Source organism: Microcebus murinus, chromosome 21 (assembly GCF_040939455.1).
Source record: "Microcebus murinus isolate Inina chromosome 21, M.murinus_Inina_mat1.0, whole genome shotgun sequence".
Taxonomy (NCBI): Eukaryota; Metazoa; Chordata; class Mammalia; order Primates; family Cheirogaleidae; genus Microcebus; species Microcebus murinus.
Window position 1 is genome coordinate 4,065,010 of NC_134124.1, and position 27,325 is coordinate 4,092,334.

The window sequence follows — 27,325 nt, forward strand, 5'->3', positions numbered from 1 at the left end:
GGGATGGTTTGGGATGAGTCAGGCGCGTCACATTGACTGTGCAGTCAGTCCTCTCTGCTGACGCTGACCTGCATCTGCAGCCGCTCCCCAGCACTCGCATCACCGCCCCAGCTCCCCTCAGACCACCAGGCGTTGGATTCTCACAAGGACCGCGACCCACACCCCTCGCTGCGCGGTTTAGCAGGGCTCCTGCTCCTGTGAGAATCTGGTGCCGCCGCTGATCTGACAGGAGGCGGAGCTCCGGTGGTGATGCCAGCGATGGCGCCGCTGTGAACACAGATGAAGCTTCACTCGCTCGTCCTCTGCTCACCTCCTGCTGTGCAGCCCAGTTCCCAACAGGCCACAGACTCGTACCAGTCTACAGCCCAGGGGCTGGGACCGCAGCTGTAATGTGCCCTAGAAGGAGGGGACGGGACTGCTGACGTGCTGGCGTTGGCGTCAGTGGGGACGAGAGTACGGCAGGTGGACAGGAAAGAAGACTGCAGGTGCCTGGGTTGGTGTCAGGTGGTGGTCACCTCAGAGCAAGGGAGCAGCTGGACATTGGGAAGTTCAGCCCCGTTTCTCCATGTGTCGGGCACCAAGGGAACGCGCCAGGAGTGCTACCAGGGTCACCAGATAGAAAGGCCTGGAAGATGGCGGGTCATTCATAAAGATGCCAGAGGTCCCCAGGATGATGTAGCAGGATGGGGTGGGAAAGTAGTAGGTGGTGATCCTGGAGGCAGAGATTTGGAGATGTGAGGAGGGGCAGAAGGCTGGAATCTTGGCCCTGCCCAGAGGCAGAGGCTCTGCCTGTGGAGGTGGGGGCTCCGAGGATGGTGCAGGGATGGCCCCTGGAGCTGTGGGCGGTGGGGAGTACCAGCCTCCATGGAGAGGGCTGCTGGGGAGTGATGTCCTCAGGTGAGAGAGGACTTCTGAGTGAGGCCAGGAGAGAGGTCACTGTGGGCGTCATGTGGGAACGGGGTGGTGGGCAGTGGGCTGAGGGGGAGGATGCACAGGGCCATGCAGGGAGGAGAGAAGCAGAAAAGACTAGGGGCTGGAGAAGCTTCTGTCTGGGAAGGAAGGGGCATTAACCTAGACTGACCCCTGGCGAGGCTGAGGGCACTCGCTGCCTGTCGAGGGCACCTGTCTTGGCTGCACTATGGCAGCCTGTCTGGAAGGCAAAGGCCTGGAGGTGCTGGGGCTGAGGGCCTGGCAGGGGCACCCCATTCTTCCTCCCTAGGCAACTTTCCTGCTGGCTGGCTGTGTCCCAGGCAAGCCAGGCCTGCTGGGTGACTGTGGGCCTCTGCTCATCCTTTGGTCCTTGGAGACATGCCCAGACCGTGGACATGCAGACACATCATGTACCCAAACATGTACCCCATGTTTGGCCTCAGGGTTTTCCTGTCATTAACAGAGCCTTGTATCCACAGTACTTCCCTGGGGATCACCAGCCACTTTGGCTGTGGCTTTCCTGTGGCTTTTGGGATGCCATGGGACCCTGGATCACATCTCTCTGTGTGCTGTCCAGGGGCAGCTGTAGCTGCTGAAGGTGGGGACTGGCACCTCTGTGCTGATCTGTATTAATTGAAGTCTACAGAGACTTCATCTTTTTGCTCCTTTTTGCACCTTTCTGGACTACACACTAACAAGGCCTTCTTGGATTGTGCTTTGAGAACTTGACAAAGACGAGCTGTTGGGGGTTCTGCAGGGGCTTCCCAGAGAGCACGACCTTTCCTCTACTGCCAGTCTCAGGGTTGTTGGGCAGGCTGGGAGGTGGAAGACCCAGCCAGGCCTGTCACCTCAACCCTTCTGCATGTGTGTCAAGTCCTGCTATGCGGCACTCCCCACTTCCTGCTGTGCAAACCTGATGGGCAGATGGGATGCTATTGTGGCATTTCTCATGAGGACTTACTGCTTTAGTCTCACTAGTTTTGGGGAAAGAGATTTACCTCTCTGCAGCAGGGAGGAAGGCAATTTTGTTTTTTGTCTTTTTTTACATCTCAGCTGTTTTGCAATTAATCCAATAAAACTGACTTTCTTCCCCCAAGGACAGGAGGGGGCATCAGGCGTGCACTCACCTTTTAGGCAGCTGCCAAGCCAGTGTACACACAGCGTAGCCTCTCTGCTTCTGCACTTGCCCCAGATTGTCTGAACCTCACTGTCCTGTGTCTTAGCTCCAAGTTCCTCCTTTCCCAGTGCTAAGCTGAGAGACAGTCTCTGTGCTTGGAGCTGCTAGTGATTGACAGTGGTGTCATGGGGCAAAGGGCTTGGGAGTTGGTCCCAGCCCTGCCACTGTATTGAGGTATGATCCTGCCCAAGACATTTTGCTTCTCTGAGCCTCTGATTCCTAATTTTGAAATGGGAAGAATAAAAATGCCTACCTACCTTGAAATTATTATTATTATTTTTTATTTATTTTATTTCAGCATATTATGGGGGTACAAATGTTTAGGTTACGTATATTGCCCTTTTCCCCCCTTCGCCCCCGGAGTCAGAGCTTCAAGTGTGTCCACCCCCCAGACGGTGCACATCGCACTCATTATGTATGTGTATACCCATCCCCTCCTCCCCCCTCCTATCTGCCTGACGCCCGATAAATGTTATTCCTGTATGTGCACTTAGGTGTTGATGAGTTCCTGCCTTATAGTTATGTCTGTGAAACATCTAGGTAGGTGAACATGCAAGGCGGACCTACTACATGCCAGACTCCAGGGCACAGGGAATGAGTGAAGAGGAGCCATGTGCTGTGCTCCCCGGGGATGGGCAGTGTAATAAACAAATGGGCAAAAATAAACAAATGCCGAGTTCATGGGGATAAGACTGAGGTCACAGGACAGAGACCAGCCTTCCTCCAGAAGGAATGGAGAGCCACCTTCCCCTCAGTGCTCTCCATTCTCACTCCCAGGGTGCTCCTTTAGTCCTCCTGGACCTGGGGCAAAGAGCGTTCAAGGCCCCTCAGCTCAGAAGCAGGAGCGTGACACCCCAGGGTGAGAGTGGAGCCAGGCTGAGGTTCAAGTGGAGTGCTCGGTGGTGCTGACGGGAGGGTACCCTGGTCCTGGGGCAGCACACACGATCTGCCCATGGGCGGCTGAAGGTAGATGCCAGACATTGGTAAGCCACTGTTGGACTGATCCAGCACTCCATGTTGGCACAGTAGATTCACTTCATCCATCCATCTGTCCATCCATCCGACCGGCCAACGCTTATGGAGCATGCACCATGCGGCAGGCGTGGCACCCGTGCCGGGGCTGGCTGTGAACCAGGCAGAGCCGACCTCTGTCCTCCGAGACCACCCGCCCGGTGCCCTTGCCGACTGCAGCGTCCCTGCCTTGCAGAGGCTCATCACTGCCCTCGGGCAGACAGTCTACACCGTGGCCTCCGTGCTCATCCTGCTCTTCATCCTGATGTACATCTTCGCCATCTTGGGCTTCTGCCTGTTTGGAGTTCCAGACAGGGGCGACCACGAAAACTGGGGGAATCTGGCTGCAGCTTTCTTCACCCTCTTCAGTTTGGCCACGGTACTGTGTTTGGGAACAGTGGTGACAGGGAATGCCCAGGTGGTATGAGCATAAGGGCATGCTGGGGCTCCCGTGGGCCTTGCCCATGTGCAGATGCTTAGCTGGCCTGGGGCGGCTGGGGGCTAGCCCCACGCAGAGGCCGGTGCCCTGGACAGGGAGCCATCTCTGTCTCTAATCTGGTGACTCCTTGGAGCATTTCCATATGTCTCACAGGGTCATAAAACTTCTCAAAGAGTTCTCAAATGATAATACATTTGGATTAATTTATGAATGAAACCCATGTCCCATCGCCTTTTGGGGAATAGACCGCCACGCATCTACCCAGAATAAGCACTCCCACCCCCAGTCTAGAAGTCTAGATTCTGTTGGACTCTGGAAAGAGTGGGGTCTTTTCCAAGGTTGGCCTGGCAGAGAGGCAGTATCTTTTGGGGAGGGTTGGGAGGCCTTGAGAGAAGAGAGCCTAGGACATACTGGCCAGCAGTGCGTCCACCCAGGGGTGCCTGGCCTTGCCGGGCCCCCTTGCATGGGCTGGAGCCGGTGGCCTAGAGTTTTTGAAGGGCTGATGTGGAGGCAGAACTATCCTCCTCCTCAGTGGGGCTGAGGCAGGGGGAGCCCTTTGGACTGGTACTCCCATAGCACAGGTGAGAAGGGGGCCCATCCCTCTGGGCCTTGGCCCTCAGCATCCCCTCCCCGGCCTGGGCAGGTGGATGGCTGGACAGACCTGCAGCAGCAGTTGGACAAACGGGAATTTGTTGTGAGCCGGGCATTCACCATCATCTTCATCTTGCTAGCCTCCTTCATCTTCCTTAGCATGCTAGTGGGCGTGATGATCATACACACTGAGGTGAGGCCGTGCTCGTGAGGATTGGAGGTCAGGGTAGGTGTGGCAGGTGGAGTCATGGGCCAGTCTCCTAGGAGTACTCCAAGCTCTGTCTCCGTCCCAACGTGGGGTGGAGCTGGCGAGAGAGGCTCTTCCCTCCCCCGGCCAACTCTCCTCCCTGAGCCGGCACACTGGCCTGGCCTTGCAGGGGTGTACAGCGAGACGGGGGGCTTGGGGAGCCCCTGCAGCTGCACTTGGCAGCTTGGGTGGGGCTGGCCCCATGTGGCAGGGTCCTGCCGAGGGCCTGCGCGGCAGGCAGCCCAGGCTAGGGGAGAGGAAAGACTGGGGTGGGTGTGTATGGTGACCCGCCCCAGCCTCCAGCATCCCTCTCCAGGACTCCATCAAGAAGTTTGAGCGGGAGCTGATGCATGAGCACCACACCACGCTCATGGAGGAGAAGCAGGCGATTCTGAGGCGGCAGCAGGAGGAGGTCAGCAGGCTGATGCAGTCACAGGTAGGTGGTCGCTGTGGCGGGGAGGCCAACGCGGCTGACCAATGGCCGGGAAGGCGGGGCCTTGGGGCCTCTAGCGGGCAGGTTGCCTCAGGTGTCTGTGGCCTTAGGTAAGGCAGGTACCTCCCTCCTGCATTTCCAGAGTCAGGTTTACTCCCTGCATTTTTGTTTCTCTGAGCCTCTTGGAGTGCGGGCTGCCCTGGCTGCGGCATCTCCCTCCGTGGGCAGAGCACCCCTCCGGGGCCAGGCAGCCTGTGCCGGGGCTCTGACTCCGGGCACGCCGGTGCCAACAGGTATGGCCTTAGTCCTTTGTGGGGTGAAGATTCGGAGGCTCTGGCAGGGCGTCGCATGGCCTGTTTGCTGGAGTCTCTAATCCCAGCACAATAATGAGCATAGCAAATCGGAGCCTTCTTGTGGAGCATGAGGCAGTGATGGGGCCTGGGGGCCCGTGCATCCATGCTGGGCCTGCCCCTCGCCAGGCTGGTGCGCCGTCCTCACCTCTTCTCGGAACGTCTGACAGTCTGGATTGCGCCCGGTGTTTGCCGGTGGGGGAGGCCATGCTGGGCTGCACTTAGACTCTGGCTGATTCCTTTGTGCGCCACCTGTCCTCGTGTCAGTGGTAGCTGGATCCTCCGGGGGAGTCCAGGCTCTGAGGGGGTCGGGACAGACTTGCAACTGGGCTCCAGACTCTTCCTGGGCCAGGGTCAGGCCTTTGCCTGGGGCTCTCTGTGGACCGTCTCCGGATCTCGGTGCAGGTTGGCTGTCACCTCCTCCTCCTCATTGCTCTTTCGCTATGCTTTGCTCTCTAGAAACATGTTGACTACAAAAGTTTCGATGAGCTGATGGAGAAATTTAAGAGAACCCTGCGGCACAGGGACCCCATGGTCTTGGAGGATTTTGGCACCAGCTTACCCTTCATCAATGTCTACTTTGCCACTCTGGATAACCAAGATGCTACTATGTACAAGTCAGTCCTGGCCCAGCCTGCGCTGGTCCCTGGGGCTTCCTTGAGGCTGGCCTGCGTTGGGTGCCCCAGGACAGCGAGGGGGATGGCGGGCTGATGTTCAGGGTGGGTGGACCGAGGCCCCACTTGGGCATGCAAGACTCCGTGCATACCCAGGGGCAGACTGCTGTGTGGACAGGCCTTGGCTGGGGGATCTGCTCCCCTGACCCCCCCCCCCCAGCTTGCCTTGGCTCGTGTTGAAATGCCAGCTCCTTCAGCTCTCCGGCCCTCGCTCACGGACCCCTTTTCAGAGGGCGGAGGAAAGGGCACTGGGTGGAAACCAGGAGCTGAGGCTCTGGCCTGGTTCTGCCACTACCTTCCTGTGCAACCTTGGGCAAGTCTCTGCCCTTTTCCCATCTGTCTGTCACCTGAGGGGCTGCTGGGCTGAGTCAATGAAACTAGCATATGTGAAGCTCTGAGCTTGACCTGGCCTGGGGCTTGTGCCCAGTGTCAGTTAGCTGGGATTATGATGGGCCATTATGGAGCAAGAAAGATGTAAAAACCATGCAGAGGGGCCACTGGTACTACAGTGGGCTCTTGAGCAGGGACAGACATGATTATCTTGGCTTCTCAATAAAAAGACACTGGAAGGCTTCGGAGACAGGAGAGACTAAATGGGAAGGGTTGAGGAACGCCTACTTTTGGGCCAAGAGTGGCCAGGCACTGTCTCTTGCTCTTCCCTGCTCCCACAGCTGCCAGGCGGGGCGAATGCACAGGTGCAGGTATGTGGTGGGCGGGGCCCGGGTGGCCTGATGCCTGCCCCTGACCTCAGCTCTCCTCTCGTCCTGCCCCACTTTCCAGGCTTCAAGAGCTCTACTATGAGACTGCGCATGTGCTGGGCCTGTTGCTCGAAGACTTGCCCCAGAAGAAGGAGGGCCAGCCCTTGTAGAACATCTACGTGCTGTAGCTGGGCATGGACGCTCAGGCACCCAGGGTGCCGCAGGCTGCGACAGGCCCCTATTAAACACAGGCTTCCTGAGCTGGCCTCTCCAGAGTGGCTGTGATTACACATCTCCCCACGTTTAGGGGCTGGGCCCGGGTGGGCGCCCATGAAGTCTGGTTCCCCAGAATGCCCCATCCCCAGGACCCGGCAGACCTAGGGAGTCGGGAGAGGGAGGCTCAGGGCTGGCTTTGGCCAGAGGCCACATCCAGGGGCAACACTGGCTCTAGTCTCCCTGCACCCAGCTGCAAGGGCCTGGGGAAGCTGCCTGAGGACTTCAGACCTAGCACAGCCTCCAGTAGGCCCATACGGTGCGTGGCCCTTTGCGCTACGTGGCTCTGCCGACCTGGGGGCCCCTGGGGCTGATCGATGTGGGTGTTCCCGCCTGACAGTGCCACATCTCTCTCTTTGACCCACTGCTCCAGAGACCTTTTCGGAAGTCTGCTCTGACCTCCTCTAGGCTCGCCCCAGGGGTGCAGCTGAGACTGGCAGGGTTCTAGGTCTGGGTGTGGAGCCAGGCTGGGGGCCACCAGTGGCAATCTCAGGGCACCTGGCACCAGGGCCCAGCGCAGTGGCAGCGTCAGGCACTTTGGGCCACTCTCCTCCTATAGTCAGTTAGGGTTCTTCACCTAAAAGCGGACATTTCTTTGTCATTCTGTGCCAGATGGCCACCGGAGCTGCCAAAGTCCTGGTGCCATGCTGGTCCAGTCGTGACGGAAGGCCCAGGCGGGCCCAGGTGGCTGCCTTGCTCCAGACGGACCAGCCCAGAGGCCTGGCAGTGCCCACCATGGCCCATTGCTGGAGAGTATGCCTGAGCCCGTCACCTTGGCGGTACCACCTCAGACAGAGGGTCAGGTGGCTTCTGGGACTGGGCACCTATAGGTGGGTGCAGAACGGCCTGAGACCCACACTGGGGAGTCAGTTAGTGGAAAGCGCATGGGGTAGAGTTGACGGTAGCTGGACAAGTGTTCTGTAGGTGGGCTCACGGCTGCAGGCCTGGGTGACGGCACCCCTGAGGCCACAGGACTAGGGCAGCTAGAAGCCTTTCCTTGCGGCTGCGTCCATACATCCATCCACTGTTTACTGAGCTATGCCGGGTGCTGGGGTTCTGTAGGGAGAAACCCACAGTCTAGCCCTGGCCTTCTTGGTGCTCACGGCTGTGTAGGGAAGGCAGGAATCCAGCCAGTTTCGCTGAGGAAGTGACAGCAATTGTTTGAATGCAGAGAGCACCTTTTTTCTAAGATGCTCAAACCATTTCCACTGACAAATTCAGGGCCATGTTGAGAATCATGAAAACAATAGGGTGAGACCCATTGTCCTGCTGTGGGGACCCTCTGAGGGCAGGGAGTGCAGCCTGGCCACCTCCTGGGCGAAAGTTTTGTGCCAATGTCCCAGAGATGGCTGAACTCGGTAGGGTGTCTGTGCCCCTTGTGGCAGGGGGAGAAGCTCAGGGTCTTATGTGTCAGGGGGTGACTCCAGGCTGGGGGCTTTTGTGGTGCTGTGGGATGATAAAACTGACCAGCTACGAGGTTCTAATAAACTCGGTGTGAGCGTGTGAGAAAAGGGGCAGTCAACCCACGGTCTGCGTTTCCTGGCTGTCAGCCCTCCAGCTCTGCGGGGGCCGTGCTGATCAGGGGCTGAGAGGGGCTGGCCGGCGTCAGGATGGTGGGGAGGGAAGTGTGGGTCTGACAGCAGCTCGCAGAGGCCAGGGGCCTGCTGGGGAGGCTGTGACCAGCTCTTCAGACGGAGCTGGGTCAGAGCGGGCAGGTGGAGTGTCAGACCTGGACGGCCAAGGGCCCAGGCCCAGCAAGGCAGCCCTGGGCACAGGCCGCAGGGTGTGGCGTGGGAGAGGAGGCTGCCTTTCAGGGCACAAGAAGAAGGCTTTCAGAGCAGAGAGCTGGGCGGAGGTGACGTGCACAGGGCCGGCCCCGCACTGCTGGCAGAACAAGCTGATGGATACTTGGCGCGGCGTCCCAGAGCGGCATTTCTGTTTGGCTCTACGCGCCTGCAGAGCAAACACTGGCAGATTGGAATTCCCACTTGGGCTCTCACCAACTCAAACAGGCTTGGCCAAGACCTTCGATTGATTTGTCGGAGGCAGAAGTGGCTCTGCTTGTCCCTGCCTGGCGGCGGAAAGCAGGGCCCTCCTCACCCCCAGCCCTGAGACCCTGCAGGGCTGTCCCTGAATGGCTCATTCATCCCCAGCCTGCCCGCCTCGTGTGTGGGGGGGCCATGGCGGGATGCAGGGGGCTGGGCCCAAGTCTTCTCCTGGTCGTGCCCTGGCTCTCCCCCGGCTCTTCTAGAATCCACGGCTGGAGCTGTGGGGAAGGTGCCTGGATTTTTTAACGGCTTTTCGATTCCACCAGGAGGAAGTCATCCCTGTGTCGTGGAGGTCCGGGCAGTGACTGACAACACAAGCTCTCCCGTTCATGCCGACAGCCCCTAGAATCTGACGAAACTGTGCACCTTGACACTGCCTTCCAGCGTGGGGGAGACCTGACAACTCCTAGAGCAGACTGGCCTCCGACAGGTCGGGTTTTGCTCTGGTGCGTCGCCACCTGTTCCAGGCATGGCCCTAGGTGGGCCTGCTCCCTGGTCCTGCAGGTGCTTGAGAGAGAAGCTGGTTCTAGTATTCCTAGCAAGGCTACTCCAGAAGGAGGGTGCTTGTTCTGATCCTCGTCCCAGGGGTGGGAGAGAAATGGTATGCGATTTACCCCCACATAAGCACCCCACTCCGCCGCAGAGGGTCCTGTCTGTGCTCGGTCAGCCACGTGCCGCCCCTCCCCAGACTCTGCCTTCGATTTGATCTCAGGCTTTGCACGGGGCGATGGGAGGATGGTGGCGAGCCGGAGCTGGGGAGCGGGAAGGGAAGTTTGCTGCTTCTGTGGCCGGCTCCCGGGCTCTCCTCTGTGGCGGAATCAGTTTCACGGGCAAAGCAGAGAGAAAGTTGTCAAGGAAAGACCAGGCTCCTTGTCATGTTGAGTCTACAGAACACGGAACCTGGGGCAAGCGAGGGAAGAAGGAAGGAAAAGCCGAGGAGTCTGGGACTCTGGGCTGGTGGCTCTGACCACGGTGCGTCAGCCCTGCAGAGGGGAGGAAGGGGGATTTCAAGTGTCCTTGTGTGTTGAGAATGGGGTCCCCACTGGTGTTCCCTGAGAGAGACAAATAGTGATTGGAATTCTCTTAAATTGGCTCTTGCTTGCTGTGCTGTACCTTTTAAAAATGGAACCCCACGAATAGATGAGACCATGTGGAGGCTGGGCTGTGTTCAGGTTGTCTAAAAGGTCACCCTGTGTCACGGAGACCACTCAGGCTCAAACTGGGAGATGTTAAGAGGGGTTTTCATGGCCTGAGCCCTGAGCTGGGATCAGACGCCTCTATGTGGAGTATGCCAGGGGGTGGTGGCACCAGGTGTGACTGGCTTCTTGCAAAATGAAACCAAAGTCTCAAAAGGGAAGTGTAGAAGGATCCAGAGGGGGACGAAAAGTCTGTTCCGAAACTCTCGGGAAACTGGGACTGGCCACCACCCGCGTGGTGGTTTCCTCACAGCAGAGGTGCCCCGCTGCCCACCGACCAGCATTCCCAGAGAACCACTGTGCCCTGACTCCCCGCCTCGACACTTACGCTTGAGAGCAGGGCCTGGGATGAAGAGCCAAAACTTGACGCTGGGCCAGAGAAGGGGCTTCCAGACAGAGGTCAGGCCAGGGTTTCAAAGGTATAGCTCGTTCTCTTTATTGACCATGGCTACACTGCCTTTTGTTTCACTAGCATTCCTGTTTACAACATACTTGCACATGTATAACTTCAAATAACGCTTGGGTGTTTTCATTATTCCCATTAAATAGGTGGCAAAACTGAGGTTCAAAGTAACCTACCCAAGGTTGTACAACTCAGCGGGAAGAACCAGAATTCATAGCCAAGTGTGCCTGGCCTTCTAACCACTCTGTGTACTGCCACGCAGCAGTCTCCGAGGAATTGTCGTCACCGTCTCATAGGGGGGCAGGCCAGTACTCAGAGACGCACTTGGCCAAGACCGTCACCAAAGGGCAGAGTCAGTATTGGGTGCAGGCCACACAGGCTCTCCTCTGCGCTCCTGCCTCCGAGCAGCCTGGTTCTTCCTCATTAAAGCTATTTCTCGAATTTTAAGAACCAAGCCATGGTTCTCTTTTGAGCAGGGCCTGACTCTGGGAGGAGGGGCGGGTGGCTACCGGGATGAACTTGTACTGCCCGGCTCCCTGGCACCTTCTCACTGCTCGGCCGAGGCTCTGACGTCTGCTGGCGTCCCCGGGAGCCTCGGGAGCCCCCGAGAATGAGTGGGCGGCAGGAAGCAATCAGTGTGTGCAGAAAGGGTGGTGACTGCGGCGCCTAATCAGGAAATTGCAGCCTGGGCAGAGAGGAGGGTTTGGCTTAGGTGCCGCCTTTCTCTGGGCTTCAGCACAGCAGGCCCCACGGAGGCTTGGCTGCCAGCGGGCCGTGCTGAGCAGGCATGAGCGAGGCTCAGGATGCGCCGGGCTGGTCGGTGCACGCAGGGCCGTCCCCACAGCCGGGGGCCGGCCACTTGGGTGGTGACGTGTAGGCAGCTCTTTCTGGCCCTCTGCCTGCTCCTGCATCCACTGAGAAATCGCAGCAGGGCTGGGAGCTTGGCCAGCTGGGGTAGGGGGTGACACCTTGAGAGACTCTTGATTGGAGTAGGTGGATTTTGTTTTTTGTCTGACCCTTGAAAGAGCAGGCAGAAATGGAGAGAAAGCATCGTCAGGTGGGAAAAGCCAGTTGCAGAACTCTAAATATGTGACACTGTCTGTACTAAAAATTAAAGAAAAAAGACAACACACACAAAGCAGCAGTGGGTGGCAAAGCTGATGGACAAACCTGGTACGGAGCGCGGGTGCCCTGACCACAATGCAAACGGCGGGGCCTTCTCAGAAGGCAAGGCGGATTAGATTTGATCTCTGTGTTTCTAGGACCTCATAGTTCTCCTTCTTGAAATTATCCTAAGGAGCCAAAGGACACATGCACAGAGACGGCTGTCTACTGTGGCTTGTTATAAATAGAAACAAAACAAAGCAAGGAACTGCCTAAATGCTCGTTGGTGAGAGATTGGTTAAATTACTGTGAATCCATGTATGTGGCCATTAAGAACAAAGATTTGTAGATAAGAATAGGTGTTCTTGATATTTTACTGAGTGAAAAAGTAGCTTCTAGAGCAACATGTGATGTACGATCCTTCATGTAATCGAGAGTGAACATACAGAATGTGTGTGCACAGACATGAATGTATGCTGGGGACATCAAGAAGGATAATCATAAAAATATTCACAGTGGTTTAGGAGATCTTGCCTTTGTCCTCAAACCTTCTGAACGTTTTGAATTTTAAGAATGAGCATGTGTTGTGTGATCAGGAAAGACAACACAGTTTTCACCTTGAAAAAAATTGTTAAGCAGCATGTGTGTGTGTGTGTGTGTGTGTGTGTGTGTGCATGCATACATTCATCATATGTGTGTACCTACGGCAGGTCGAAGGGCGTTGCAGGCAGAAGGAACCAAATGCACGCAGGAAAGAGGGCTGGAGCTGGCCGAGGGTTTAGGAGGCACTGAGAAGTTGGTGTGGCTGCAGCCTGCAGCGGGGGGGGGGTGAGCGGTGGCGGGACTGGAGTTGGGGATGTAGACTGGAGCCAGATCCCAAGGGCCCTGAGCGCTCAGCTGGGCTGTTGGGACTTTAAAGGATGGGAGGGGCGGCAGGCAGGGCGGTGACCTGGCCAGGTCTGACTCCCACCGCCGCCCCGAGGGTGGCTATATCCCCTTCACCTGGCATTTGAGGCTCCTGTATTCTGTCTCCCCCCTTTTCTCTCCATATTGCCCAGGGCTCCCTGTACCTGGGTCAGTCTCACCTCTGCTCCTGCATAAACACTCCAATCCTGCCTGTCCTTCAGTGCTCAGAACCAGGCCTCCTCTAACAGGAAGCCTTCCAAGATTGTCCCCATTAGCCTTGATCTCCTCTTTTTCACACTCTTACCCTTGACCTTTTATACCTTACCTTAAATCAGACCTGAATTCCTCTACCCGTAGATATTTCTTCTCCCAGCACCAGTTGTGGAGGACCGTGGGTCGAGCAGTCATGCCCGAACACCTGGGTGCCAGTGACTGCACTGCCTGAGACACGCCAGGTTTGGAATCCTGGTGGAGAGGGAGAAAGTGGACAGCAAAGAGATCTAGTAATTATACTGAGCGTACTGTGTCACCAGTACAGTGTCAAACGCCATACGTACCTTTTCACATTTATCCCGTTTTATAGACGAGGAAACTGAGGTTCAGAGTGGTTCAATGACAGTGAATAAGTAGTGGTGCTGGGAGTCGAACCCAGGCTCTGCCTCACTCTGAAGTCTGTGCTCTGACCCTCTGTGTTCGTCTTGTCTCTGGCCCTCACTGTCCTGGTGGTGGCAGGGCCGGGCTGGGGCAGGGCCGCCCTGAGCCGTGCTGGAAACAGGGGCCGGGGGGAGCCCAGGACTCCGGTGACTTCAGAGTGCGATGGCGACTCCATCCCACCCAGCGGCAGCTCCTGACCCAGTGGAGGATCCGGGGCAGCGCAGCGTCCCTGCCGAGGGCTTGGAAGGGCCGCTGCACCCAAGGGGAAAAAGCAAGACGCTTCCCTAGGGAGGTCTGCAGGGGAGAGAGGCTGGACGTGTTGACCAAGAAAGAGAACCCTCACTCAGGAATTCGCCGGCACCCGGAGGTGAGTGAGATAATAATAATTCTGAAGCCTCTGAAGCAACGTCCCACTTGAAAGCCACACATACTGGTCCGTCCAGGGTGTCTCCAAACCCGACAGCGAGCCCTGAGAGAAGGCAGGCGGGGCCAGGGCCTGCGTGACCCAAGGCGAGATTTGGGCTCTCGGAAGGGAAAGTCTCTCCCCGGGAAGAGCCTGGCCCAAGGGCTAGAATCTGGGCCTCTTGGCTCCCAGAGGGGGCCCTGCCCTCCTCGAGGTCCCTTCGCCAGCCTGGGCTCAGTGGTATCCCTGCCTGGAGGGGGCGGCAGAATCTCTGCGAGCCCGGGGCACTGGGTGGGCTGCGGCGGCACACTTTGGGCTCAGCACTGTGGGAGGGTCGGGAAGCTTTGGTGGAGCCAACAGCAAGCTCGGGAGAAGCCGGGGTTCAGCATACACCGCATGCACCTGTGCTCACTCCAGCTCGGTGACTCAGCAGGAGCTTGGGGGTGGAGGAGGGATCCCTGGTCACGCCACGTGTGGGGCTGGAGGTCTTCGTGTGAATATATCCTTTATTAAATTGGGTTTACCCGAGGGGGAGAGGTGCGTGCGCCTGTGTGAGCGCGAGACGGCTGGAGTCTGGGTGGGATGAGCGTCCATCCCAGTGAGTCCTGGAAAGTTCCCAGACAGGCCGCAGGCAGGAGCAGTTTGGGGAAGCCCTGGCTGGGCCTTGCCACAGCCTGGCAGGTGGTGAAGTGGCCAGCCACTTTGTGGCTGCGATGTCTTGGAGGATTTGCCAAGCGCATTCTGTGAAGCCATTAATGAAGACATTAAACCCTTGGTCCAATTAAGTGGGTTAATAAGCTTTGTCTGATTTTGATGAATAATAATAATATAATGTGATAATGGCAACAGTGGTGCCATTAGCTGTGATTGTCACACGGCTGCACTGTCCCAGGCACGGAGTGGCTGCAGCACACATTCTCACATGCTCGGGCTGCATTTTCCACTCATAAAACCCCCTTCTTCAAAGCCCTTCCAGCCCAACTCCCTATATCCATTTTCAGGACAAATTACCAACACTTAAAAAAATTGGTCCATTTTGCATGAAAGCCAAGTTCAAATTACTGTGACTTTCCCCTTTATGTTTGAGACTTACAAAAGGGTAGGGGTGGAGAGCTGAGGGGGACACAGGGGACAGACGGAAGAGGAGAGGAGGAAGAGGGGGAAAGAGGGAGAACAGTGTATGAAGGAGGAAGGAGAAAAAGGCGAGCCTTCGAGTTTCAGTAAAAATGTATTTCTGGAACGATGTTTCAGTTTACTCAGGCAGAAAAATTAGAAATGGTGAGCTTATTAAACAGGCTAAGTAAGCATGACTATTTTTAGTAGTGTAGTAAAACCTTGGTAATTTAGGCCTCTTTAATAAAGATTCCATGGTCGCGCTGGCTGGCTGGCGGGCAGACACTGTGCGTGCGTGCGTGGGTCAGGGCAAGGTAGGAGGCGGACGGGTCTAGAGTCGGAGGTGGGGGGTGTGGGAGGGCGCAACTAGGGACAAAGGGGAGAGGGACGGACTTCCTCCTAAGACAGCCTTCTCCAAACACTGCGCTCGCAGCAATCAAAGAGCATTTCGAATATCCAACTTCTTGTTGGACATTCTTATTGGTGCCTACTAGTTTGACATCTGTTTAAAGAAGAATGTATTTGAAAACAAAAAGTTCCTTTCTGCGAAAATCTGTAAAGGTCTATCTGCCACCTGTGGCACTGGCCTTCCTCACGTGAGGCTGAATCCAGAGGGTCCTGCACGTCAGGTAGGTGACAACTGACACCTCAGGGTGAGAACAGGGACCCTGTGTGCAGGAGGCCACTCCCTGTCCTGCAGATCACAGGTTTTTGTATTTTTAAAATAATACTTTTTGTTTTATTTCATAATTATAAAAGTAATGTATACTCAGAGCAAAAAACAAACAAACAAAAACTTGGAAAGGACAGGTGAAAAAAAAAATCCTCATTTCCTTCCTCCCCAAAGTAGCTGGTGCTAACACTTTGTACACATCCAGAAATTTCTCTGTGCATATGTAAGAACAAAAATGGCACTATGCTTATGACCGTTCTGTAGCGTTCCTTGTTTAGTTTTTTGACAGAGAATATCAGTTAAAAAAAAAAAAGCACCAGCAACTCTATTATTTAATTTTATGCTAAATACTCAACTTACAGAGAAAAGCCATCCCTCCTGGGCGGCTCTCTCCTGGCCACGTGATAGGCAGTCAGCAAAGGGAGTGTCTGTCCTCACTGGGACCCCGCTGCTGTGCTGGGCAGATGGGCGAAGACAGGAACTGGGTTGAAGGCCACGGGAGTGTCAGCTGTTGCCGGGGCCGACAAGGGCTGCTGGCTGCAGAGGACTGCAGGGACAGGTTTGCCAACAGGCAGGGGACACGGCCCCCGGGCGTCCTGGGCACCCGCCTCGGGATGCCCCTCTGGATAAGGCGGGGCATAAACACAGCTACACTGTTTGAAAAAAGTTGTGGTGAAATATACCTACCATACAATTTACCACTTTAATCTTTTTAGTGTATGGTCAGTGGCATTAAGTGCATTCACATTGCCATGCAACCGTCACCACCATCCGCCTCCAGAACTGTTTCATCTTTCCCGCCTGAAACTCTGTCCCCGTTAGACACTAACGCCCGTCCCCCTCCCGCAGCCCTGGCAGCCACTGTTCTATTTTCTGTCTTCGTGGATTTGCCTGTTCTAGGCACTCATGTAAGTGTCATCACAGTATCTGTCCTTTCGTGACTGGCTTATTTCACTTAGCGTGACGTCCTCGGCGTTCATCCGTGTTGTAGCATGTATCTTAGCCTCTTTCCTTTTTAAGGCTGAATAATACTCCACTGGATGTGTCTGCCACACTGTGTCCGTTCGCCTGCTGATGGACGCTGGGTTGCTTCCACTCTTGAGCTGTTGTGAGGAGCATGTTCCGGCTGTTGCTGCGGGCCTGGGTGCACGAATACCTCTCTGAGCCCCTGCTTCCATTTCTGAGTACGTACCCAGCAGCGGGATTGCTGGACCCTACGGTACTTCTATTTCTGATTTTTTGAGGAACCCCCACCCTGTTTTCCACAGCGGCTGCACCATTTTACATCCCCACCAGCAAGGACAGGGTTCAGATTTCTCCACATCCCCGTCAACATTTGTTATTTTCTGTTTTTAAATAATAGCCCTCCTGATGGGTAGGAGGAGTTCTCTCACTGTGGTTTTGGTTTGCATTTTCCTGATGGCTGGTGGTGTTGATTCTCTTTTCATATGCTTATTGGTCATTTGTATGTCTTCTTTGGGGAAATGTCTTTTCAAGTTCTTTGCCTTTTTTTTTTTTGCTTTTTAACCCTGCACCTCTGGTTAGAATTTGCCTATTTTTGAATTGGGTTGTTTTTTCAGATAGACTTTTAAAAGCAGTGCCAAGAGCTGCCCGTGCAGAGCCACCGTGTGTGGGAAGAAGGAAAGGAGAAAGAGAGAGGAGAAAAAAGTGCAGAGAGGGGAAAGGGGGTGTGAGGTGAGGGAAGGCAGCCCCTCAATCCTTTTATTCAACAAATATTTATTGAGCACCTACTATGTGCAGACACTTCCGCAGGACTTGCTGTCTGCACCTGTTTGACTCAGTCCAGCATGCTGGCTCTGTGACCACAGTGACCCTGTCTAGCTGCCAGGGCCAGCCTCCAGGAGGCAGTGCTCGCAGTAGCTAAGCCCAGGCGGCGTGGTCGCACGGGCTAGGTTGGAGTCCCTGAGGTGGTGTGGGATGCCTCCGGACAGGCTGTGCGACCTCCCTGAGCTGCACCTTCCCCGTCTGTAAAACGAGGCTAATAGGAGGAATAAAGCATTTCAAGTGCACTGCAGGCGACAGCACAGGGTGACATGTGCCTGCGTTTGCTGGAGCAGCTTTGTCCTCCACGAAAGCCGTCCTGCCCTCTGCCCCCTCCCTGCGCCGTGTGCAGCCTTCTGCTCTTGACCCTGCTCCTCTGTGGTGTCTGACTGATGAAGTCTCAGCGCCCCACCCTGACTGCCACGGCAGTGTCTCCGGCGTGCCCCGAAGCCACCTGATAGCTGGACACCTGCTCTGGGAGGCAAGATCGGGACCTGCAGGGGCAGCACAGGAGTGTGAGGAGTGGGGTTCCCATGACGAGGGGCGAGGAGGCAGGGCCTGGCAGGGGCCCCGTCTGGGGAATGGGAAGCGTGTAATAGACAGAGCTGGGAGCGTGGGGTTCCCTTTCTTCACCAGAGAGCTGCGCGGTGCCCTGCCTGCCCTGCCCCTCCCCTGCCCTCTGCCGCTCCCACGCAGCCCTGAGCTCCGAGGGCAAAGCCTGCAGCCCGGGCCCTCTTCTTCCTCTTTCCTGGAGCACAGCTGAGCTCCACCTTTTGAAGTGAATTCTAACTTTTTATTACCTTTCCGCCCTGAATACAAATGTGATTCATGTAAGGGCAGTGTACGGTGCAGCGGGCCCTGGGCAGAAGGCCTGAGTTCAAGTGCTGCCGCTACTCCTCATTAGCAGTGCCGTCCTGGGCAAGTTATAGATTCCCTTTGTGCCTCAGTTTCTTCCTGTGAAAAATAAGGCTAACAAGCCACTCCGTCATGAAGTTGCTGTAAGGAGCATGGAAAAGAATTCTCACGAGGTGCTTGCATGGGGCCTGGCGCTCCTTAAGGGCCTGGTGTTTGCTGTTGGTAACATGATGTACGAACCAGTGTTCAGGCATCTCCATCCCTTGTGGCTGGGACCCCTTAGATATGACTGCCCGTCCTCTGCTCCCAGCACTCAGAGCGCTCTCCACGCTCACCCGCCTCTCCACTGAGGCCCCGTGGACAGTAGGAACTGGGTCTGGCTCCTTGGATGTCCCAGGGCCTGGCCCACAGAGGGTGGTGGGAGGATCCTACCACAGGACAACAGGCTAGGTCAGGAGGGCCCAAGCCTGGGCTGGTTCCGGGGGTGGGGTGGGGTGGGGTGGGGTGGAGAAGGTAGGGTGGGGTGTGGTCAGCAGAACTGTCAGTCCTGACAGCCAGTGCAGGTGGAGGAGGGAAAACTAAGTTGGGCCCCAAAGGACATTTCAGAAATGGCCTGTTGAGAAACTTTGACAGAGAAGCCCTATATTAATATAGAAAGGGGGCACCGGGGCCTCAAGGCGAGAGCTGGGACATTTCACTTTAATAATATGAATAACAACAGTAATCAATAGTGCCATCCCCACAGGGCTGCTGTGCAGGTACGAGAGCCCCGTGCGGGCTCAGCCAGCGTCAGTGCTCACTCCTGAAGACGGAGCAGCCACCCCCCAGAGCAGCCTTGCCTGCCCACCCTGTCTAAAGCAGGGCTCCCATTCACTCTTACTCGCAGCACCCTGTTGTTTTTCTTCAGCCCAGGTTGTAATTACACTTGTTTGTTTACTTGTCCGGGGAGCAGGGACTGTGTCTGTTTTCGATGCTCCATCACTAGCACAGTCAATGCAGAATGAGTGAGTGGCGGCCCCTCCCCCACTCTTCAGGCGGGGCAGGCTAGGGCTCTCTGCCTTTTTCCACTAGACTTGGCTTTCAGAGCCCCTGTGTTCCCCAGCCAGAGATGACCCTGTAGCCAGTATGAGAAGAGCTGGCTGCTACTGTCTTTACAAGCCGCAGAAGAGCTGGGCGAAAACAGCCAGATGGGGCCTGAGCCTGGGTCTCACACTCACCTGCTTGGCCATGGTCCTTGAGGGATGATGGGGTCATTCTGGGACTACTTCTGCCCCTCCACCCGTCTGCAGCTGTTTGGCCTGTGGGCCCCCCCCCCACTACTCTGCGCCTCTACCAGACCCCTGGGCAGCCCGTCTCACCTGGAGCAAGGCCTGACTCTCAGGAGAGGCTTCCTTTTTGCTTCCCACGTTGTTCCAGCCCACCTCCTTCTAGGTCTCCCCTGCCTCCTGCTCTCAGCTGGGACCAGGGCCCCCTTGCCTTGGCAGATGTGTGAGGCTGGGGGAGGCACTCTGAGTCCAGATGTGGTTGTGTTTATGTTTCCAGAAAGTGAGGGGTCAGAGCTCTGGACTGGAACCGTTGGGGGAGGGGCTGTCTGGCTCCAGCCCCCTGCCCCAACCCCCACCCCGGTTAGCCTGTGTATCTGACCCTGTCCATCTCAGAACCCTAAGAACGCTAAGTCCCACAGCATCAGGCTGGGCCATCCTCCAGGGAGGACCCCTCTTCACTCCTCATCTGAAGGTGAGAAGTTCGGTAGGAAGATGCCTGGCTTTGGAATCTAAAACCCCATTGGCTTAGTGTGACCATAGCCCAGTTACAGTCTCGTGGCGCCATCGTTCCGGGCTAGCTCTCCGGACCTCAGAGGCAGTGTTGACCTGGTTTGAGAGTGTGTGCACAGGGCTCTCCAGCTGTCAGCTCATGACTAAGCTGGTGGCTGTGCCCGGCTCCTAGCTAGGGCTCGCCCGGGTCCAGCTCCCGGGGCAGTGCCAATCCACACCGCAAGGTGATTCTAAAGCAGAGTATCACCCCTCCTTCCTCCCCCGCTGCAGCTGCAAACATTTTGTTTTGCCATTAGAAATGACTTACTTAAGGGAAGCAGAATTTTACAGGCAGTTTACAGGCTGGTCTTGTTCAGTAGTTTCCAAAAGCCAGGGGAGGGCGGAGGCGGCCAAAGCCCCCTTAAGTTGGGATAGAAGGGAAGTGAGAAGTGAGTCCTCTGTGACGGACACTTTCCCCCGACACAGCCGCACGCCCCTGGCTGGGATCTCCGCACGCTGGGGCATTAGGGAGGAAGGCCCTGGCTAGACTCTGGCAGGTCCGGTCCTCCTGGGATAGCCAAGGGAGGTGCGGGGGGAATGTGCCCGGCCCACGGGAGAAAAGGCAACCTCAGGCCTAAAGAGGTTCTCAGCAGCCCCCACCCTACCGCTGCGGGCAGCAAGGGCCCCATAGTACCCTGGGGACCACCAAGGTCACCGCAGACCCAGCCTGGGAGGAGCCTGCAGAGCCCGGCGGCCGGGAAGGGATGGGGGTCCTGGCCAGGACGGCCCTTTGCCGGGCGCCCAGCGGCGGAGCAGCTCAGCCGGTGCGCACGGGGCGGGAGGGGGCGGGAGCTCGGGACGCCGGCGGCGCCCTTGCGGCAGCTGCGCTACGCAGGTCGGGAATGGCGGTGGGAAACGAAGGTAGGGAGACCCGAGGGCCGCCTCTTCGCTCCTACCCACGGGCCCGAGGTGGCGCGGTTCCCTTTCTACCTGCCTCCTCCCTCGGCCCAATGAAGCAGTCGGGGCTCGGCAGTGCTTAGCACGCTCGGACTATGGTTTTAATAGACGTACATGGACAAGTCGATATAGACAAATTTATAATTCTATACAGTCAGTCCGACATACACAGGGACGCTGTAAACAGGGGCGCGGGCCGGAGAGCGGGTGTGCAAAGTGGGCTCAGGGCCCGGGGGCCGCGCCCCGCCGGCTCCACTCTTGCGCGGCGGGCGGCGAGGAAGGGGCTCTTCGCTGGGACGGGGCGTCCTCCTGGCCCAGAAGCCGAGCAGAGGGCCTGAGCCTGCGGCTAAGCTTGGGGGCTGGGGTCCTCTGAGACAAGCCCTCCCTGTCCTCCCGCCGCGTCCACACCGTCCGCTGCAGCTCCGTGGCCTTAATCTAGGGCTCCGGGGCGCAGGGCCGGCGAGGGCTCTACGGGGCGCGCCGGGGCCTCGTGCGGCTCCACAGCGAGCGCCAGACCCCGGCCCAGCGCCTGCTCCAACTCGGATCCAAATCGAGCTACAGTGCGCTCGGCCGGGCCCAGCTCAGAGAGGCGTCGCGGGTCTTACGAGACGGGGAACCCCGGCTCCTCGTTGGGTTCCGCACAGGCGCTGCCGCTCAGTCCGGGTCCGGCGCGGCGGGGACGCGGGCTACGAGGGCGTCCTCTCCGGGCCGCCGGGCTTCGGCGCTCGCTTCCCGTGCCGAGTCCCCTCCGCGGGGTGGGCCGCGGGGCCCGCGGGAACACGCACACGCCACCCGCGCCATCCCGGGGGAAATTGCAACTCATCCGTTATTGCGCGGCACTTTTCTCCGACGTCTTTTTACTTTCTTTTTTTGTTTTGTTTTGGAGGGCTAAGTGGGGTCCGGAAAAGCAAACACAAAACCAACCCGGAGGAGGGAGTGGGGGGCAGCGGCGCCGAGACGCGTGAGCGGCGGCCCCGCGCGCGTCCCCCGCCCCCGCCGGCCCCCGCGGCTTGGCGGGGCGGTCAGCTGTTGTACTGGCACGCGTTGAGCCCGGACGCCGGGCCCTGCAGGCCGCCGTAGCCGAACGACGAGTGCTGCTTGGACTTGAGCCGCAGGCTGGCGAGGCTCGAGTTGCACGTGTCCCGGTAGACGCTGTAGGGCGAGGCGGGGGTGCCGTACGGGCAGGCGCCCGGGGACATGGCCGAGTTAAGCGAGGAGCCGGTGAGGTTGTTGATGTTGTTGAGGCCCGAGTTGGGCATGCCGGGCACGGCGCCCGGGCCCATGCTGGACGGCATGGTCATGGAGGAGATGGAGCTGGGCGCCGAGAACATGGACTGCGAAGACAGCGGGCTCATGGAGTTGAAGAAGGTGAAGCTCTTGGTGGAGAGCGGCGCCGGCGCCAGGCTCTTGGCGGCCCAGTTGTTGTAGGAGTAGCCGGCGGCGTACACGTCCTCGTAGGGCTGCACCAGGCCGCTGAACTGCGGCACGTAGCCGCCCTTGCACAGGTCCAGCTGCTGGTTGCGCTCGCGCTTCCGCCACTTGGCTCGCCGGTTCTTGAACCAGACCTGGGGGAGGGGGCGCGAGACGGGGTCAGGGCTGCGAGGGCGGGAAGGCCCCCACCCCCACTCCCCACCCCCCACCATCCCGGCCAACGCCTGCTCTCCGGGTGTTGTTTCTTCTCTCTGAAGACCGACCGAAATTTCCGCTCCTGCCTCCTCTCCATAATGGTTGCTTTCCTGCCCCCCGGAAATGTTAGTATTTTCCCCCTCTTTTCCCCATCTTTATCCTGTTCTCCAAATTAAGTCTGTTTTCCTTGCCTAATACGGATTCTCTTTTATTTGAACAAATATTCGTTTTCTTTCTTCCCCTCTCAACCAGTTGCACATTTCTGCCTTCCTCGCCAAACGGGTTCCTACCTACCCGCTAAATATTCCATCCCTTTTCTTCTCCCCCAAATGCAAAAGATATTTTCCTTCCCCTTCGGGCTCCCCTGATTCTTCGACCTATTTCATTGCTCAGTCTATTTTTATCTTTATTGGCAATATTTGATATTTTCATTTCTGTCCCAGATATTTATTTTCGTTTGGTCCACCCCGATATCTGAACCTCTTTCTTCTCGCTTAGCCTGTTTTCTTCTCAGTTTTGATCCCTTTGATCCCTCCACGAATATTTATTCTTTTTTTCCAAATATCTGACCTTTTCTGTTTCCCGTTAAGTAGTTGATTCTTTTCCCCAAATACTCAATACTTTTGCTTCTCTCTTAAATATGTAATTTCTTTCCTGCCATCTAAATATATGCCAAACACGTTTCTCCACACATATTCAATTTTCTTTTGATTCTTACTAGTTTCTAATCTCCCCTCAAATTTGGTAAAAACCTCTTTTTTCTGCCCAGCCCCCAGATCTTCCCCGCTCCTCACCTGTCTGCCCACCACAGGCCTCTTGCCCTCTCCGACCCTTCTCCAGCCCTGAGCTCAGTTTCCTGAGCCGGTTTGGGGGACCTCTGCTTCGCTGGTCCCTAGCACTGACCCTGCCTGCCCCCCCCCCCCAGCCGCCTTAAACCTGGGCAGGATTAGTGAGTTCAGGATTACTGAGGGCTGTGTCTCCACTCCACAGACGGACTAGGGAGGGGAGAGGACTGGGGTTATGGTAGGGAGTCTGTGGGCCAGGTGGGACAGTATTCTGGCTTAGGAGGTGCTCCCAATATCTGATTAAATATTCATGCACCCAGGGAAGGAATGATTCTCTTGTGGCTCTGGCAGGAAAGGCTTGCATTTACTGGGAACCAAACGAGTGAGAAGAGAGAGAATGCAGTCTAGTCCTCAGTCGGAGACCTTACATCTCAAAAGGGACTGGCAAGGCCATTTGGCCACCAGAGCCACCCCCCAGCTCACCTGACCCCAAGACCTACAGGAAAGGGCATTAGGCAAGGGGGTCTAGCTACTAACTGGCTGAAAGGTTAGGGAAGGTGGACAATATCTTGAGAGTTTGGAGAGGCTAGTTGCGGGACAGGACCACAGCTTCCAGGAAGTTTTGAGAGCCCCAAGCCCAAGCACCTTTCAGGCCTCTCCGAGGCAGCCAGGCAGGACCTGCCTTTCCCTTTCGTTTTCACGGCAAGTCCAGCAGCTCCCGCGGTCCCCCCACCCCCAGCGGCAGGGAATCTTGTCCCTAGTCTCTGGCCCCGGGTATCGCGCTAACCTCTGAGTGGGGCCCGAGCCCCACAGGGAATGGGAGAGTCCCCTGGAGTCAGGTCTTTGGGCTGGGTGTGTCGCAGAGCCCGTGGTCAGGTAGGATGGGGGTATGGGCGGCCGGTTGGAGGCCACAGCAGCCGAGGGGCGCTAGGGGCTTTACTGACTCTAGGTGGGCCGAGGCCCCAGGTGGGAGTCTCCGGGGAGGGAGGGAGCAGGTCTGAGTGGTGGGAGAGCCAAAGCGAGTACGGGCTGAGCTTTCGGGGCAGCTGCAGAAAGCAGCCGGACAGCCCTCCGTGCGGGTCCCCTTGGGCGCGCGCCTTGTGCTCACCCGAACGCGCGGCTCGGTGAGGTTGGTCCACACGGCGATCTCCTCCCTCATGCTCATATCGGGGTAGCGGTTCCTTTGGAACGTGGCCTCCAGCTCTTGCAGCTGCTGGCTTGTGAAGTGCGTACGCTGCCGCCGCTGCTTCTTCTTCTTGGCGGGGTCCTCCGCACCGCCGCAGCCCGCGCCGCCCGCGCCACTGCCCTCGGGCCCCTTGGGTTCCCCGCCGCGCTCCTTCTCTGCAGCAGGCAGTACGGGGCGCGGGTCACCTCGGGATTACGCCCCGCTGCACCCCGTCCCGGCTCCACCGAAGCGCTCGCCATCAGCAGCGCAGGCGGCCCTTCCTCCCTCCAGGGGCCCTGGGAGTTGTCCCCATTGGAAAGAGCCCGCCGGGCGCTAGTCGTCTCTAGTCTGGCGCGCCACGGAGAAGAACCCCGGAGCCGGAGCCAGAGCCGGCGCGGCGGCCTGGGTTCCCGGCTGGGCCGGGCCTGCTCCCGCAGCTCGGCTCGGGCTCCGGCCCTGCCGCCGCTGTTGCCCGCAAATGTGTGCTTGTTTTTGCAGGCTCTTGGGGGTGGAGGGCGGCCTAAATCTAAAAGGGTCTCTGCTTTTCTGAACTAGAATCAGATTTTTCCAGCCTGAAGCCCCTCCACTTTCTTCTCCCCTGTGTGGAGCCACACGGGGCAGGCACAACGCAGCCGGGGCTCGGCCTTACTTCCAGGCCTCCAGTCCCAGGGCCTAGAAACCCCCTCCAACTGCAGCCCAGACAGACACACTCCGTCTAGGTGACCTCAGGCTTCAGCCTTCCCCTCTCTGAAACTACACAAAACACATGCAGCCATAGAAACATTGAAACATAAAGGAAAAGAATTTTAAAACAAAACACAGAAGCCCAGAAAAGCTCACAGCCCTCTGCCTAAGAACACTGGGGGCTGGGAGGGTCACACATTCTCAAAAATAGGCAGGTAGAAACACAGAGCAAATGTAAATTAAAAAGCCAGAAACCTTCGTGCAAACACACCCTTAACTAAATACAGAGCTCTACGTGCATGAACTCCAGGCAGACACAGGCATTTATTTCTCTGGGATCAAGAAAATAATCAGTGTACAGTTGTAGATAGAGTTTTAACCTCTTCCCAATATAACACCCTTGTAGAGATCATTTTTAAATCCCAGAGCAACACAACATTACAGTTAGATAATTTAAATTCCCCAAATAACACCACCGTAAATGGATTTTGAGAAAATCCCGGAGAAATGCGCCATTTTGGATCGACTTTTAAAATCTCCCGAAGAATGATGTTGCGTTTAGATATTTTAAATTCCAGAGAAATACACTTAATATATTCTTTCAAATTCGAAAAATACAATTAGAATAGTTAATTCATCTTCATAGATTTGGTTTTTTAAAAAATCAACCTACAGTTATATATTTCTCTAGGTTTTAAAAGTAACCAACCAAAGACCACACTTAAAACTCTTGAAAACAAAAGTGTAGTTCAACGTTGTTTTTGAACCAAGCACACAGAACCGCTCAGAGAAAGTCACGCAGGGATGCAAAACAGAAACAAACACAGATGAAAAACGCAGAAGCACTCCGCGGTGGATTAGGAAAGGAACGCACAAGAGGCGCCCACGCCGCGGGAGCCGGGGCCGGGAGCCGCTCGCTGGGAGACCCGGGTGGCCGGGCCGGGCCGGCGGGACTCGCCGCGCCCCCACCCGCCGGCCCAGCTCGCGCCGGGCAGAAAGGAAGCTCAGACGGAGACGCGCCGGAGCCGAGTCGGGGGCCGGCCGGGCGGCCTGGCGACTGCAGGCTCCTGCCGTGCATGTGGGCTGGGATCCCTGGACCCGGGCTCGGTTCGGCCGGCCTTGCCCGGAGTCCGCCCGCGCCCCGTGGCCCGCTCACCCTGTCTGTCCTCCGCGTCTCCCTCTTTTGCTCCATGTTTTCTCCCCACAACCCGGTTTGCTCTTCCCTCTCGCCCCTGCTCTTCAGTCTCTCCCTTTCCATCTGCCGCCCGCTGTCAGGGTGTCTGCCCCTCTCCCCAGTCTCCGGCGCTTTCTCTCGCCCGCCCGTCACCCCCGTTCCCTTCTCCGTCGGCTCCTCGTCCTTCGTCCGAGCTGCCGCTCTGCGCCCGGCGGTGCAAACCCAGCTCCTCCCGCGTTCCACGCGTTCCTGACCGAGAGGGGCTGTCAGTCCCACCCTCCCGTCGCAGGCTCGCTCGTCTGCCGGTGTCCGGCGGGCGGGGACCGCGTGGAAGTGCGTTCGCGCGTGTGCGTAGATTTCCGCGTCCACCGCCAGGTCAGGAGCGGGAAAGAGAAAGCTCCCGGCGCGCTGGGGGCGGAGAGGGAGGCCGGCCCTGGGCGCCGCGCTTACCTGGCAGCTCCGTGTCGGACGACTCGCTGGCCGAGTTCTCCAGCGGCTCTCGGGGGTCTGCCGCGCCGGCCAGGTGGAAGGCGGGCCCCATGTCATGGGGCGGCGGCGGCGGTGGCCGGAGCCCCTCCGGCAGCCGCTCCAGGCTCATGCCCCCCTTGAAGGCGTCCATGGAGGTGGGGACCGCGGCGGGCGCTCCAGGGGCCGGGGCTGGGCGCGCCCGGCCGCCCTGGCTGCGACCTGCGGGGACAAGAGCGCTGCGCCTAAGCGGCTGCCCCGCAGGGCTGCCCGCGCCCGCAGCGACGCCGCGACCGCCCCATGGACCGCCGGGGCTGCGGGGCCGGGCGGGCTGCGGCGGAGGCAGTTCCTCGCGACCGGCGCCTGGCTCCGCGCTGCGCTGCCGCCGCTCGGGCCTCAGCCGCCCGCCCGGCCCCGGCTCCGGCTCCGGCTCCCGATCCGGGGCCGGTTTCTAAGGCTCCGGACGGCGCCCGCAGAGTCTGTCTTAAAGCGACAGCGCGCACCGCCAGGTTCCAGCAGTCCCTGCGCCAGGGGTGCTGGGTGGGGTGGGCCGGTGGGAGGGGGCTGGGAGGGAGCGAGCGAGCGAGCGCGGGCGGAATCCAGCCCCGAGCCGCCCGCGCCGCCGCGCCCTCCCCGCCGCCTCCCTCCCCGCCTCGCCCGCGCCCTCCCCCTCCGCAGCCACCTTCCCGCCGCCTCCCCGCCCCCCGCGGCCTCGCCGAGCCTCTCCCTCCTTCCCCGGTGACACACCGGCTTCT

The 27,325-nt window shown here is 57.8% G+C and overlaps 2 protein-coding genes across 2 annotated transcripts in view; one reads left to right on the plus strand and one right to left on the minus strand.

Annotated features, from left to right (window-relative positions):
• Positions 1-6,807, plus strand: part of CATSPER3 (cation channel sperm associated 3) — a 36,591-nt gene extending 29,784 nt beyond the window's left edge. The window contains exons 4-8 of the mRNA XM_012762204.3: positions 3,315-3,497; positions 4,201-4,341; positions 4,712-4,831; positions 5,638-5,795; positions 6,633-6,807. Coding sequence (XP_012617658.1) covers positions 3,315-3,497; positions 4,201-4,341; positions 4,712-4,831; positions 5,638-5,795; positions 6,633-6,720 — 690 coding nt within the window. The 3' untranslated portion in view covers positions 6,721-6,807. The remainder of the gene's footprint in view (positions 1-3,314; positions 3,498-4,200; positions 4,342-4,711; positions 4,832-5,637; positions 5,796-6,632) is intronic.
• A 13,940-nt stretch (positions 6,808-20,747) lies between these two features.
• PITX1 (paired like homeodomain 1) lies at positions 20,748-27,094 on the minus strand. Its single transcript, XM_012762206.2, has 3 exons — positions 26,556-27,094; positions 24,191-24,423; positions 20,748-22,236 (listed from the first exon to the last, which is right to left on the minus strand). Exons 1-3 carry the CDS (start codon positions 26,722-26,724, stop codon positions 21,694-21,696), a joined length of 945 nt encoding a protein of 314 aa, XP_012617660.1. The 5' UTR covers positions 26,725-27,094; the 3' UTR covers positions 20,748-21,693.
• Between the last annotated feature and the right edge of the window lie 231 nt (positions 27,095-27,325).